The sequence below is a fragment of the Symphalangus syndactylus genome, chromosome X, assembly GCF_028878055.3.
Source record: "Symphalangus syndactylus isolate Jambi chromosome X, NHGRI_mSymSyn1-v2.1_pri, whole genome shotgun sequence".
Classification (NCBI taxonomy): Eukaryota; Metazoa; Chordata; class Mammalia; order Primates; family Hylobatidae; genus Symphalangus; species Symphalangus syndactylus.
The window spans coordinates 123,554,020-123,567,811 of NC_072447.2; the positions used below are offsets into that span (position 1 = coordinate 123,554,020).

A 13,792-nucleotide genomic window follows, 5' to 3' on the forward strand; every position below is an offset into this window, starting at 1 on the left:
AAGCTTCTGTGATGTGCAGGGCCTATTGTTGATGGCAGCTCAGGGATGTCATTTCATGAAAAATCTCGTCATTTTGTTTAAATGGCTTTCTTTTTTTTTTGATATGGAGTCTCATTCTGTTGCCCAGGCTGAAGTGCAGTGGTGCGATCTTGGCTCACTGCAACCTCTGCCTCCTGGGTTCAAGCCTCCCGCGTAGCTGGGATTACTGGTGCCTGCCACCACACCCAGCTATTTTTTTTGTATTTTTGATAGAGATGGGGTTTCACCATCTTGGCTAGGCTGGTCTTGAACTCCTGACCTCCTGATCCACCCGCCTCGGCCTCCCAAAGTGTTAGGATTACAGGTGTGAGCCACTGCACCCGGCCTTAAATGGCTTTTTAAAAACAATTTGCACCTATACCCTACTAACCACAATTGGCACACAAAAACAAATATATTGAGAATTTGCCTCTTTATTGATAACATAAGTTCAGAGGAGATAAGGGTAGCCTGAGCGGCATGGGCAGCCCAGGTGTCAGTGGCACCAGGAAAACCCATCTCCAAACTAGCTCCTGAAGAAGGATGGCATTCTAGGGCTCGTCCAAGACGATGTAGACACAGTCGTCTGGATCAGCAAGTAGTTCACTGGCGAGCATTAATCTCCTCTGATGTCGCCTACATCTGGCCCTTTTATTCTTAAACCAAACCTACAATCAGAAGGAAAAGGGGATTGGTTTAGTATATTGAACAGTTAATGTTGTAATAGAAAAACACAGGATGCAACTTTATATGCTATTGAGATTTTAAACTGCATCAGGAGAAGCTATTTCCCCCATTGCTAAAATACCTTAGGAAAGTTAACAACATAGCCTGTGGCCCTTCAGCTCACCCTTAGTGAGGACCAGCTTTGTGCCAAGTCCTGGAATAAGCTTATTACTTTGTATCTCTCTTCTCCATTTTATTTATTTATTTATTTATTTATTTATTTTATTTTATTTTTTTTGAGACAGGGTCTTGCTGTTTTGCCTGGGCTGGGGTCCAGTGGTGCAGTCATAGCTCACTGTGACATTGAACTTCTGGGCTCAAGAGATCCTCCCACCTCACCCTCCCAAGTAGCTGGTACTAGAGGTACATGCCACTATGCCCAGCTGTTTTAATTTTTCTGTAGAGACAGGGTCTCGCTATGTTGCCCAGGCTGTTCTTGAGCTCCTGGCCTCAAGTGATCTTCCCACCTTGGTGTCCCAAAGTGTTGGGATTACAAGTGTGAGCCACTGTGCTCAGCCCCAATTTTAATATTCTTTAATGGTTACTTCCAGGTATTGGATGCAGTTCTGGCTTATGAGTTGTTCCAGGTCCTTGCTGTTAATTCAATGCCTGGCAACAGGGTAACAAAAGATGTGCATCTGACAAGTGACCATCAACTATCCAGCTGCCTCCTGCTCCCTCCTCACTAGGGAGAGTTTCATCTTGTTTGTGGGAGAAGTTCGGCATGGTAAAAAGTGGGCCTAATTTCAAATCGTTTTCAGGAAATTGTTTTAAAAATCCATTTTTAGTATGTAGTAAATAATAGGAAAGAGCACACTGGAATTTTAGACAGGTTTCCTTCCAGGATGTCTAAGGGATCATTCGTCCTCTGACAAGAGAGGCCTGCACACTGCCTTGATATTTTAGCCTGTAGCATTAAGGAAAGTTGAAACCAACTCGACTCAAATTAACTGAAATTCTCAAAAATCTTTGCTCACCCAATAGTTTAGGGGAAACAGGCATACCATTGTCACCAATGCCAAATCTTCGTTCTCCAATCTGCTGCACTCTCCAAACCTTCCTGGGCTCAGGACAAGGTCAGCTCACTCTGTTTTAGCTACAGCTCCAGGATCCTGGACTGGAGGTGCTGTAGCCCAGTAAGGCAGGGCCCCCTAGGCCCTGCTACTCAACCAGGAGATCTGAATCCCACCCCCTGTTCCTAAGGCAGAAAGGTGGAACCAGCATTTTAGGAAGATGGTTAACATCAATGTGGGGGAAGGGTCACAAATATGGCTCCTCCTTAAATATCTGCCAACAATTAAAAAGCAAACAGACAAAAAGAACCTGACAGTTAGATGTCACTATCCTCTCAGCATCCTAGTTAATGGAGTTTATATTGTATTTATTACTTTCAAAAGTTCTCGAACTGCAAATTGTAAGCGGCACAAAGGGCCTTCTTTCTCTACCTGACATGTCTTTTTCACTTTCCCATTTAAGGATTTGCAGTATTTCTGCTGCATGAGGCCAGTCTCTAAAAGTCTAAAAGAGCTCATTTTGGGAGCTTTCAAGTGTACCACTGGTCAAATATCTATAAACATAACCAAAGTGTACAGTGGGCTAACTGATATGTTCTGATATTAGGTCTGCATTCCCAATACTGGTTTCATAAACCAGTTGCATTACATCTGCAAAAGCTATGGGGAAACTATGTATTACTTTCTTGGGGGAAATTTATGCTGTATAGTTTGGAGATACATGAAAGCATTCTGGCTCTTCCCTTATTTGTATCTTGTGGCTCATATTCTTTTCAGAGCACTAAGGAGAGAACATTATGTCGACCCAGGGAGGGGAAAAGAAACTCATTAAGCCTTGTTTTTCTTTTCCTCTGAGTTTGCCTTACCAGCCAGAGGAAAGTGATCCCAACCTCTTTTCAACTTCTCCAACCTGAACCAGGTGTAATTGTGAGCCCACCCTTTGCCATTAGGATGCCAGCACTCAGTAACCCGCTTTGTTAGTCTGCTTTTTTGGACAACCCACCACTACATCTGCAGTGCATTTCCCTCACTACACTCACACATGCACTCTGCATAAAAGCTAATAATAAGGTCATCCTGATTTTTGTTTTCTTTTCTTTTTTGGGAAAACATCAGTTTGATACTATGTATGGTTTTCTTTGGTCGTAAGTGGTCATCATTTGAATCCTATGACCTACAAATTAGTTAACATTGCTTAAAGGAATGAAAAGTATTTGAAATTAACATGGGTGTGAATCTACCCTAAAATGAGGGCCACCTCTCCAAACAAATTCCAGAAAACCCACTTCTTCAAAAACGTACCACCAAAAAGAAATATAAATCCTTAGATGGATAGAAATTCCTCAAGAGAACAGTCACTTAAACATTTAGTAGTTTCATAATGTTGAATTTGTACAGTATGTGCAAAGCCTATTTTGACCATATTTCTCTCTAACCTTTTCACCCTTCTCGGTCAACTGAAATGAATTCAATACTACTCATTTTGTTTGCTTCATTCTTTAGACAATTTTCCAAAGCATACAAACCTTACAAACCTTCCTCAATTTCAAAATAATGTGACTATTTTAACAATCTTTTCAGGTTGACACATCAAAGTATTTTAGAAAATTAAAACTTAGGGCTGCTACTCTCTATACTGCTTTACCAATAACTTAAAAAGAAACGAAGAGGGACCAGGGGCTTGGACATATAAGCTATCTTCCCATCAATCTCAGCTTAACTAAATATACATTATTTAGTCATGTAATGTGTTCTGTGGGTGAATTACTCCCTCATCTCAATATTTATAAATTCACTCATTTAGCTAAGTGTTTATGCCTGGCTTTAAATAATTTAGTACACTTGAACCCTCTTATAACCCTGCTCCTCCCTGCATTAACTTGAATACTTCTAAGGTAAGACTGAGCCCCACCATGACTCTACACAGAAATTGTTCCTAAAAGATACCTGTGTTAGAAGGAGTTGAATTTTATTTATTGGGTACATACATATATGTATACATGTATTATATATATATTATACATATATGTGTTTCATATGTATGTATTTGTTTAATTTTGTATACAGATTAGGAGAAGCAGTTTTTGTTTTGTTTTTCCTTTAGGAAATCATGTTCCCTAATTGGAAGGGAAAAGAGGAAAGAACCATAAGCTGGGGCTTACTCCCTTTTCTACCGACAAGGAACTCAAATTTCAAAACTTATTTGCCAACATAAAAAAGACAATAATAAAAACAACAACTTTACAACGTTCAGGACAAAGCCTTCAAAGCCTTCAGTGCCCTGAAGCAGGTTTTAGAATGGCTGTCCTCTCAAATTGCTTTTTCAAGTGTACTGACCCGCACTTTGTCTTCAGTCACACCTAAGCTTTCGGCAAGTTCCCTTCTGTGGACAGAAAATCACACATGGTTAGTATTCAAAGTTGTGGATGAAATGAAATATATAGTACATACTATTTACTTCATGTTTGTTTTACAATTTATAATCTCCCCTCACACCTCCCCCAAGTATATACTTTTCTCTAATTCCCAGCTCCATGGTTGCTTTAGAAATGGTTTACCCTCATCACGAAATTTAAGGTGATGTTAACAACTCAGTAACCAAGAGAAATACTTTTTTTTTTAAATTGAGACAAGTTCTCACTCTGTCTCCTAGGCTGGAGTGCAGTGGCGTGATTTCAGCTCACTGCAACCTCCGCCTCCAGGGTTCAGGCGATTCTCGTGCCTCAGCCTCCCGAGTAGCTGCGATTACAGGCACATACCACCATGCCCAGTTGATTTTTGTATTTTTAGTAGAGATGGGGTTTCGCCATGTTGGCCAAGCTGGTCTCAAACTCCTGCCCATCTCAGCCTCCCAAAGTGCTGGGATTTGGGGCATGAACCACCGCACCCGGCCAAGATGAATAATTTAATGCATTATTATTATTTTTATTATTATTATTTGAGACAGGGTCTCACCGTCATCTAGGTTGGAGTGCAGTGGCAGGATCACTGCTCACTGCAGCCTCCATGTCCTGGGCTCAAGTGATCCTCCTGCCTCAGCCTTCCAAGTAGCTGGGAGTACAGGCACACACCACCACACCCACCTGGCTAATTTTTTAAGTTTTATTTAGAGACGGGGTTTCGCCATGTTGCCCAGGCTGTTCTTGAACTCCTGGACTCAAGCAATCTTCCCACCTCGGCCTCTCAAAAGCGCTGGAATTACAGGCCCAAGCCACCGTGCCTGGCCCTAATGCACTATTTTAATAAATAACAATTAATGCAAAAATCTGTGATGAGGACCAGGCGCTGTGGCTCAGGCCTGTAATCCCAGCAGTTTGGGAGGCCGAGGTGGGCAGATTGCTTGAGCCCAGGAGTTTGAGACTAGCCTGGGCAACATGGCAAAACCTTATCTCTACACAAAAAAAATACAAAAATTAGCCAGGTGTGGTGGCCTGCGCCTGCAGTCCCAGCTACTCAGGAGGCTGACACGGGAGGATGGCTTGAACCCAGGGAGCAAAGGTTGCAGAGAGCTGAAATCGCACTGCTGCACTCCAACCTGGGCCACAGAGAGAGACTCTGTCTCAAAACAAAACAAAAAAAACAACCAAACAAAAAAAAACTATGATGAACAAATTATCAAAATTCTAAATAAAGGAAGGATCTAGCACTGTAGTTGCATGATAGTACCTCATTCTCCTTACCCCAATTTCAATAAAATTTTATTTCTAAAAACAGACCAGAGCTGGGTGTGGTGGCTGACTCCTATAATCCCAGCAACTCAGGAGGCTGAGATGGGAGGATTGCTTGGGTGACAGATCCCCCACTCAACAACAAAAACAACAACAACAACAAAAATAGGCCATCATCACAGGGAATAAAAGAAAAAATAGATAAATTGGACTATATCAAAATTTAAAACTTCTGTATATCAAAAGATACAATGAACAGAGTAAAAAGACAACTCATAGAATGGAAGGAAATATTTGCAAATCACATCTGATAAGGGGTTAATATCCAGAGTATATAAAGAACTCCTACAACCCAATAACCAAAAAAAAAAAAAAGAAAGAAAGAAAGAAAAACACTCAGATTTTAAAATGGGTAAAAGACTTAAAGAGACATTTTTCCAAAGAAGATATACAAATGGCCACTAAGCACATGAAAGGATGCACGACATCACTAATCATTAGGGAAAGGCAAATTGAAACTACAATGAAGTATCACCTCACACCCATTAGGATGGCTATGTAAAAAACCCCAGAAAATAACAAGTGTTGGTGAGGATGTGGAGAAACTGGAACCCCCATGTACTGTTGGTGTGTATGCACCTGTATCTATAAAATGGAATATTATTCAGCCTTAAAAAGGAAGGAAATTCTAATATATGCTGAGATATGGATGAACCTTGAAGACCTTATGCTAAATGAAATAAGTCAGTGACAAAAATGCAAATACCGTATGATTCTACTTACATGAGGTACCTAGAGTAGTCAAAATCATAGAGACATAAAATAGTAGAATGGTGGTTGCCAAGGGCCGGGGAAAGGGGGAAAAGGGGAGTTGCTTAACTGGTATAGAAATTTAGCTTGGCAAGATGAGAAGAATTCCAGAGATCTATTGCACAACAATGTGAACATACTTAACACAACTGAACTCTATACTTAAAAAGTGGTTTGGACGGTAAATTTCATATTTCCGTGTATTTTACCACATCTTTAAAAAAGGGAGGCACGAACTAGTTTCCAGGTTTCATGCACATAAACATTGCAATGAAACATTTACCTTGATGCCCAGGAGGTAAATATCCCCCTCCACACCAGTACAAAGGCAGGCAAGGACCCCCAGTGGCTTTTTCCTCATGATTGGGTGGGGCAAGGGAGAGAAAAAGATGCCTCGAAACGAACTTGGAGATCTCGCGGCTCCTGGAGCAGGCCACTTACCTTGTGGTCACATCAGGGTATTGAGTGTGTCGGAAAACACTTTCCAGCTCCTCCACCTGCAACAGCGTGAACTTCGTGCGCTGCATTCGTGGATTCAGGTTCTCGGGCTGCTCCTGGGCCAGCTCCCCCGGGGGGCGCTGCGGCTGCTGCCTAGGCGCTTGGTTTCCACCGCCGCCCTCGTGGATCACGCCGCCATCGCGGTTCATGCCGCCATCGCGGTTCATGCCGTTCTCGTGGTTCACGCTGCCCTCAGGGTTCGTATTACCCATGAGGCCTGCAGCTCCTTGGCCAACATGGCCTTCTGCCCTTGATGCTGCCCCCAGCCCAGGTATGGGGCTTATTTTTACCTCGTATACATTCAGGCAGTAGAACCTGGTGTCATCGACGAGCGAACGCGCCATGGCTGGAGCGCTGCGCCCCTACACAAACTCTGTGGCGTCTGCAGCTGGAGTGGGGGTAGAGGGTGGAGCTAGTTCCTGTTCTCATGCTTGGTATTGGTTACAGTTGCAATGAGTGGGACTTGCTTATGTGCACAAGCAAGAGAGGGAATGGAGAGGAGTGGGGGGATGGGAAGTTGGGGGATGAGGGTGGGGGTTGGGAGTTGGGGGTTGCAGGTGGGAGTGGGGGGTTGTGAGTGTGGGGTGGGGTGCAGGTGGGGGGGTGGGGGTGTGCACGGTGAGGGTGGAGGTTGCGAGTGGGGGGGGTTTGGTTGGGGGGTGCAAAGCTGGGAGGGGGTTGCAGGTGGGGATGGGGATGTGGGTGGAGGGTGGAGGGTGGGGGGTGCACAGTGAGGGTGGGGGTTGTGGGTGAGGGTAGGGGTTGCGGGTTGGGGGTGGGGGTTGCGGGTGGGGGTACATGGTGGGGGTGGGGGTAGCCGGTGGAGATGGGAGGTGTGGGTGGAGGGTGGGGGCTGTGGGTGAGGGGTGCGTGGTGGGGGTAGGGGTTGTGGGTGGGGGTGAGGGGTGTGGTATGGGTCGTGGGTGGGGGTGGCAGTTGAGGGTGGAGTGTGGTGGCCAAAACATAGGGGCAGTGTGGAGAAAAAAGGGTCAATAGGAAGCATATATGTATGCAACATGGGGCCCCAGCTTGCAGCTTTGCTGACTACACCCTACTCGGGCCTAGTTATTACCCTGAGGAAAGCTGATTTGGGGGCTCAGTGGGGAGGTGAGATCTCACGGTTACCACAGGACCCCTTGAGTAAAAGTTTGGAGAATATCTCATGGCCTGACCCTCCATATTTGGCAGCATGCACAGGGCACGGGCTATTAATTAAGCTGAAATGATTGACAAGGGGGCTGCTTGTTCAGAGTTCCAGCAAAGGCACTGAAAGCAGAGCCGCCATGCTCTCTTCAGTGCTGGGATCGGGATCTTGGAGATGGGCATGCAGAGCATTCTGGGTAGTAAGATGTGCTCTGCAAGAAATCCAACGCACCCTTTGAGAAAGTCAACACAGAATAAACAATGATGAGTTCGTGTCCTTTGTAGGGACATGGATGAAACTGGAAAACATCATTCTCAGTAAACTATTGCAAGGACAAAAAACCAAACATCGCATGTTCTCACTCATAGGTGGGAATTGAACAATGAGAACTCATGGACACAGGAAGGGGAACATCATGCTCCGGGGACTGTTGTGGGGTGGGGGGAGGGGGGAGGGACAGCATTAGGAGATACACCTAATGCTAAATGACGAGTTAATGGGTGCAGGAAATCAACATGGCACGTGGATACATATGTAACAAACCTGCACATTGTGCACATGTACCCTAAAACCCTAAAGTATAATAAAAAATAAATAAATAAAAAAAAAAGATAAAAAAAAAAAAAACATGGAACATTAAGGCCAAAAAAAAAAAAAAAAAAAAAAAAAACAAACAAACACGAGGCTGAATCTGTTAGCCTGAGACTGAATATCTTTGGCTATGCAAGAGAAACCTGTACTCATGGCAAAAAGGAGTGCTATAAGGACAAGCAAAAAATAAATAAATACATAGGATGGTATAGGAAGAGTCCCAGTAAGAGCATACCTGCCAAAAATCTCCAATCTTGGGATGGAGATTTGGGATCTATGGATATGCAGCTTACTGGATGTGGGGCCACTTCTGCTCCACAGAGCCTCGTAACTACACAGCCTTCCTACCACTGACCCCAATAAGCCCAATTACGAAGAAAAACCCTGAAGAGCCTGGTGCAGTGGCTCCTGCACTAGTCCCAGCTACTCAGGAGGCTGAGATGGGAGGATCACTTGAACCCAGGAGTTTGAGGCTGTGGTGAGCTAGAATCACGTGGCAGCACTCCAGCCTGGGCAACAGACAGAGGCCCCTTTTCTCTAAAATAATAATAAAATAAGAAATAAAATGAAAATGAAAGAAAGGAAAACGCTAAGAGAGTCTGTCATGAGGAAGGGCATGGAGACGTTTTCTGAGGGTGGACAACTCATGAATCCTTATTTTTTCTAGAGATTGTGTGTGTGCTCTTAAGTGATGTTATGTACTTTATTTTGTTTTTTTAAAAATATTTTTAAAAATTTTATTTTTAAATGTTCTTTTAAAAACTTTCTGTACCTATTTATATCTATTGGTTATTTGAGGTTTTTTTGGCAGCATATATAAATATACAGACCCTTTGAGTCTGTAGCCTACCAAGAGCGATAGCTCTGGTCTTCATGGTGATTCTGAGCATGGAAAGGCCCTTGCACTTGGCAGCATGACAAGGACTAAGCCACTTGCCCCATTAATTGACTGCCATCCACTGGGCTAAGTGAGATGCTTGCGTTCAATCCCTAGTGAAAGAAGAGAGAGGAAGAAGAAGAAAAATAGAAAGATAATAAGAAAATAGAAAAAGAAATGAAGAAATGTACATTGTGGGGAGCAGGAAAGGACTACCAGTAATGGGAGGCATCAGCTAGGAGCACAGATCCGAAGCATGACTCACTGTGTGTCCTGGGATACTGGATGAATCTATCTGGTTCTCAACTTCCTCACCTATAAAATGGAGATAACAACAGTGTCTCGATCATAGGGTTTTCATGAGAGTTCAATGAGGCAAGGCATACATGTAACTGAACACAGCTCCGACCGCTCACCACTTGCAAAGTCCAGTGAACAAGAACGACGTCTGGTAGAAAGAAAGTGGCTTTATTCCAGAGCTAGTTGAGGGGAAGTAGTACAGGCTGCCTTGAGGAAGCCACTACAGCCTTTGGGGCAGAAGGCAGGAGCTTTGAAAGGGGGGCTTGGAGTGAATGGCATGCAGGGGAGAGGGCGATGAAGTGCAGAGTCTACGTGACTTGCTTCAGATGTCTTATCTATCAGGTGGTCTGGCTGGCACCGTCACAGGCAGAGCTAGGTTGTAAGTTGAGGCAATCTCAATTTGCCTCCTGGTAGGAGAGAGTTCTGGAGGTTCCTGGTTTGCTTTAAGGTTCGGTCTCTGTAACTTTTAAGTAAACATGTAGTTAGATAAGCTTGCTGCGTAGGGAGTGTCTGATGGAGAGAAGGTAAAGGTTATAATTGCATTCCCAAAGAGCTAAGTAGGAGGTGTGAGGAAAGGAAAAAGGAAAAAATAATTCATTTGATTCTTTCAAAAAGAGGTACTTGGTTACATATAGACTGTTTTATTCTTTTTCTTCAACTCCAAATAGTCAATTTATCAGCAAATCCTGTTGACTCCGCCTCAGAAACACATTCCCAAACCTTTAATTTTTTTCTCTGACATGCTTAAGATAATCACTATTGTCTTAAACCTGGGATATTGCATTAGTGTCGTCTCTCTGCTTTCACCTTTTTTCTCCTATAAACATTCTCCACCCAGCAGCCAGAGTGATCTGATGATGAAAATGTGAATTACACCATGGCGCCCCTGCTTATCACTTTCATACTGCTTGTTCTTGGGTTGGGTCCAGAGTAGGTACTTAATACATGGTAATGCTTATTACATTATTATTTGCTCTGGTATCTAGGAATAAGATATATTAGGCCAAGAAAGAAAATCTATCTGCTGAGTGAAAGACACACTCTCCTGGCACATTTCCTGGCCCAGGGCTCATACATGCAGCAGCCAACATAGGCTTATTGATGGAAGCACATATAGGTACATAGAAACGTGGTACATGTATTGTTTTCACAAGAAGATGCTCTATCTTTATTACATGCTGCCAGAGGATAACAATCACTCTCTCTCTTTCCCTTGTGAATAAAAAAATATGAAAGTGAGTCAAGTAGGAAATGTGAGGCTGCATGATCTGGTCATTTGTGAAATTGTATAATTAAGCACCTCAATTAATCCTCAAAACACCTCTATGAATTAGGTATGATTGTTATCTCCATTTAAAAAATTATTAAACCAAGGCAAGATGAGAATAAACTGCTCACCAGATTAGCCAGCTAGCAAGTAGTGAGTGAAGCCATGATTCAGATACCAGTCGGGTTCTAGGGTCGCTGCTCACATAAATCTGTTACATCAGGCCGTGATCTGTGGCTATTTTTGCTTAGGATGAGGGTTCCATTAGGTACTTAAGGTTTTCAAGAGTGAATCAAAAATTAAAAATGAAATTATATTTAAAGTAAAACATTTAAGTAAGTACTAGCTTTTCTGGTGCCCACATAGGGCAACAACACTCACCTAAGATGCCTATGAGTGACTGAAGGTGAGAAAACACCGGGGTACACTGTGGAAATCTGAGATGTGGAAGAACATCGAGCTGACACAGATGTCCCGGTTAGTCTACTGCACTCCATGATTAAAACTCTTACATGTCTCTCATGCAGTATTTGATCCAAGGCTGAAAATTGATCATGAACTGATTAGTCAAGAGAAGGAGAGGGGGCCAGACTCCAACAAAAGTCAGATTTTGGTTGAAGTCAGAGAGAGGTTGTGAGATTGCCATCCCTTGACATCTTTTTAAAAGTGAATTGTTTAATCACCTTTTTTTTAAGCTGATTTCTTAGCCATCTTGCAGAAATATGAGGCAGGGGCACTTATCCATTAGGTACAGTAGGTGAGGTACCTAAGCCCAATGACACCCTTAGCGGTCCATGAAAATGGTCTAGTTTCTTTCACAAAATGGTGCTGAAGATAATGATAGTTGCAAAGGGAAAAATACGATAGACCAATATCATAGTATGATACCAAGCATAGGGCCTATTATTGGAAGCTATTTCCAGTGCTCAGGATATTAACATCTCCTGGAGCGTCTGCAAAACACATCTTGAAGGGAGAACCATAGTCCTCAATTTGGCCTGCCTCTTTTATTTGACAATAAAGTTTTATTTATTTCTGAGCATAAGATTAGGATTTTATTTCTAGAAAAAGGGAGAAAAGGTGGAAGGAGGAGGAGGCAGGGAAAAAGTGGAAACTTGCCCAGGCCCACAGCAGGAGCCCAACACAGGAAACACTTAAGCTTGTGTAGAGTATTTAGTAACCAGAAGCCCGGAGGTGGAGCACAGCAGAGGATGCAATGTGCCACTGTTGCGGCCGGAGCCCATGCAGTGTAAACATTAACATTCTTGGATGCACTAAGCACTGGGCTGCGGTCTACACTTGCATTCTGAGGTGGTGGAGTCATGGCTAAAATTTTGCAGTACTTGGACTTTTCTCAAGAAGCGTTGCACTTCTTGTCCCGACGGGGGATTACCGCAGATCGCAGCCCAGAATCTGCGGAGGCGCCCCGTTTCATCAACAGCAGGGACTGAAACTTCAGCCCAGGAGAAGCCAAGATGGCACCGTTATCGCACCCTGGGAATCGAGGACCGGGAAGAACTTAATGGTCAGTGCCTGGATGGTGACAGGTGCTCCAGTGAATTCGGGCAAACTACCTTTTCATGCGACAGCCGATTCTCTTTGTGCAGCTTTCAGTTTGCGGCCCCTAATCTCCTCCAGCCCATAAACTCAGGCCTCCAGTGTTCTGATCTTTCTCTTTGCCTTCCCGCCTTTCCAGATGCGATTCCTCCCGTGATCTCAGTGATTGTATCTGGCGAAAACGAGGAGGGCAAAATACCGTCCAAATGTAAACAAGGAGCAGCCGCACCAGCAGCGCCAGCAGAATGCCGCGGGAGTGCGGCAGGCCCTGGCCCCATGGACAAAGAGAAACTCGACAGTGGCAGTGGCCACGAACTCAGAAAGCCTGAGGACAGTCAGCAGCTCCTCTGGCTCTTCACTTTCACACTGGTGCAACTACAGGAGCTGAAGAACATTTTTCAACTCGTTCCATACCCGGACGTGTTAGGTAAGTGGCATGCTCAGGCGGCACCGACTTTTCACGGAGCAGGGGCTGGGCTCAGGGCTTATTCTCTTTCCGCAGGCCCCTTCCAAACCTTTCTGAGCCAAAGGCTACCTAGGGGTCTCAAGGCTGCTGGGGCCTGTTTGCCCTTGGGCTTCAGGGTAGAGGCAATGCCTCCTGGACACCAAGGTAAATATTTTCAAGCAACATTTAAATGAATCAAGTGGGGAAACTTTGGCCTGACAACTAGGTTTGTATAAGTAGAATTTGATTGGAACAAGAACCATGATCAGGGTGAGGAGAGTAATGCATGCTCGTGCAAGTGGATGGGCAAATTCTGGTTTTATTTAAATATTTGATAATTTGCTCATAATATTTTTGATTTTTCAGAGTAGTGCAAAAAGTGTTATTTTTCTGGGATCCTGAGTTTTTTTGTGCCCCCTTACATTCACTATGGGGGAAAATCATCCCTAAAGAAAGCCTCAATCTGGATATTACAAAATAGTGTACTTGAGGAGAGGTGTTGGGAGATAAGTATTTAAAAGCAAGCTTGAAATGAACAACATAAATTTTGTTTCATCCACAAGGCTAAATACTGAATCTTTGTAGTTTTCTCCTACCAGAAAGGAACTTGTAAGATGCATGAGCATGACTGAAACCAGTGTGCAGGTCACTATACCTGAAAAAACTTATTTGGCAGGGCAGCCATTCTAAAACCTGCTTCAAGACGTAGATACCATTGCCCTAGATATTCTGAAGTTGGTGTGTTTTTGTTGCCTTTTCCAGGTTTGGGAAATAAGTTCAAAATGGGATAGGAAAACCTCAGCTTATGGAAATTTCCCATTATCAGAGCATACATGATTTCAAAAAAGGCCAAAGAAAATAGAACTAAACTACTTTTC

General features: G+C 43.6%; 2 protein-coding genes across 2 annotated transcripts; one reads left to right on the forward strand and one right to left on the reverse strand.

Moving 5' to 3' along the window:
• Positions 1-432: 432 nt before the first annotated feature.
• Positions 433-7,275, reverse strand: LOC129475564 (rhox homeobox family member 1). The gene is made up of 3 exons (XM_055267703.2): positions 6,677-7,275; positions 4,095-4,140; positions 433-686 (listed from the first exon to the last, which is right to left on the reverse strand). The coding sequence occupies exons 1-3, from the start codon at positions 7,075-7,077 to the stop codon at positions 570-572; spliced, it is 564 nt and encodes a 187-aa protein (XP_055123678.1). The 5' UTR covers positions 7,078-7,275; the 3' UTR covers positions 433-569.
• Positions 7,276-7,749: 474 nt separating this feature from the next.
• On the forward strand, positions 7,750-13,568 carry LOC134735981 (uncharacterized). Its single transcript, XM_063634591.1, has 3 exons — positions 7,750-7,840; positions 12,192-12,437; positions 12,609-13,568. The coding sequence occupies exons 1-3, from the start codon at positions 7,750-7,752 to the stop codon at positions 13,106-13,108; spliced, it is 837 nt and encodes a 278-aa protein (XP_063490661.1). The 3' UTR covers positions 13,109-13,568.
• The last annotated feature ends 224 nt before the right edge of the window (positions 13,569-13,792 follow it).

What these genes read in the sequence shown, in the direction of transcription:
- LOC129475564 (XM_055267703.2), bottom strand. Translation starts at nt 7,077, where the DNA reads ATGGCGCGTTCGCTCGTCGATGACACCAGGTTCTACTGCCTGAATGTA. An exon ending in TACCCTGATGTGACCACAAG is followed by an intron (nt 4,141 to 6,676) that starts GTAAGTGGCCTG and finishes TTCTGTCCACAG; the next exon opens with AAGGGAACTTGCCGAAAGCT. An exon ending in TGACTGAAGACAAAGTGCGG is followed by an intron (nt 687 to 4,094) that starts GTCAGTACACTT and finishes TTCTGATTGTAG; the next exon opens with GTTTGGTTTAAGAATAAAAG.
- LOC134735981 (XM_063634591.1), top strand. Translation starts at nt 7,750, where the DNA reads ATGGGGCCCCAGCTTGCAGCTTTGCTGACTACACCCTACTCGGGCCTA. An exon ending in TTTGGGGGCTCAGTGGGGAG is followed by an intron (nt 7,841 to 12,191) that starts GTGAGATCTCAC and finishes GGATGCACTAAG; the next exon opens with CACTGGGCTGCGGTCTACAC. An exon ending in GGACCGGGAAGAACTTAATG is followed by an intron (nt 12,438 to 12,608) that starts GTCAGTGCCTGG and finishes CCGCCTTTCCAG; the next exon opens with ATGCGATTCCTCCCGTGATC.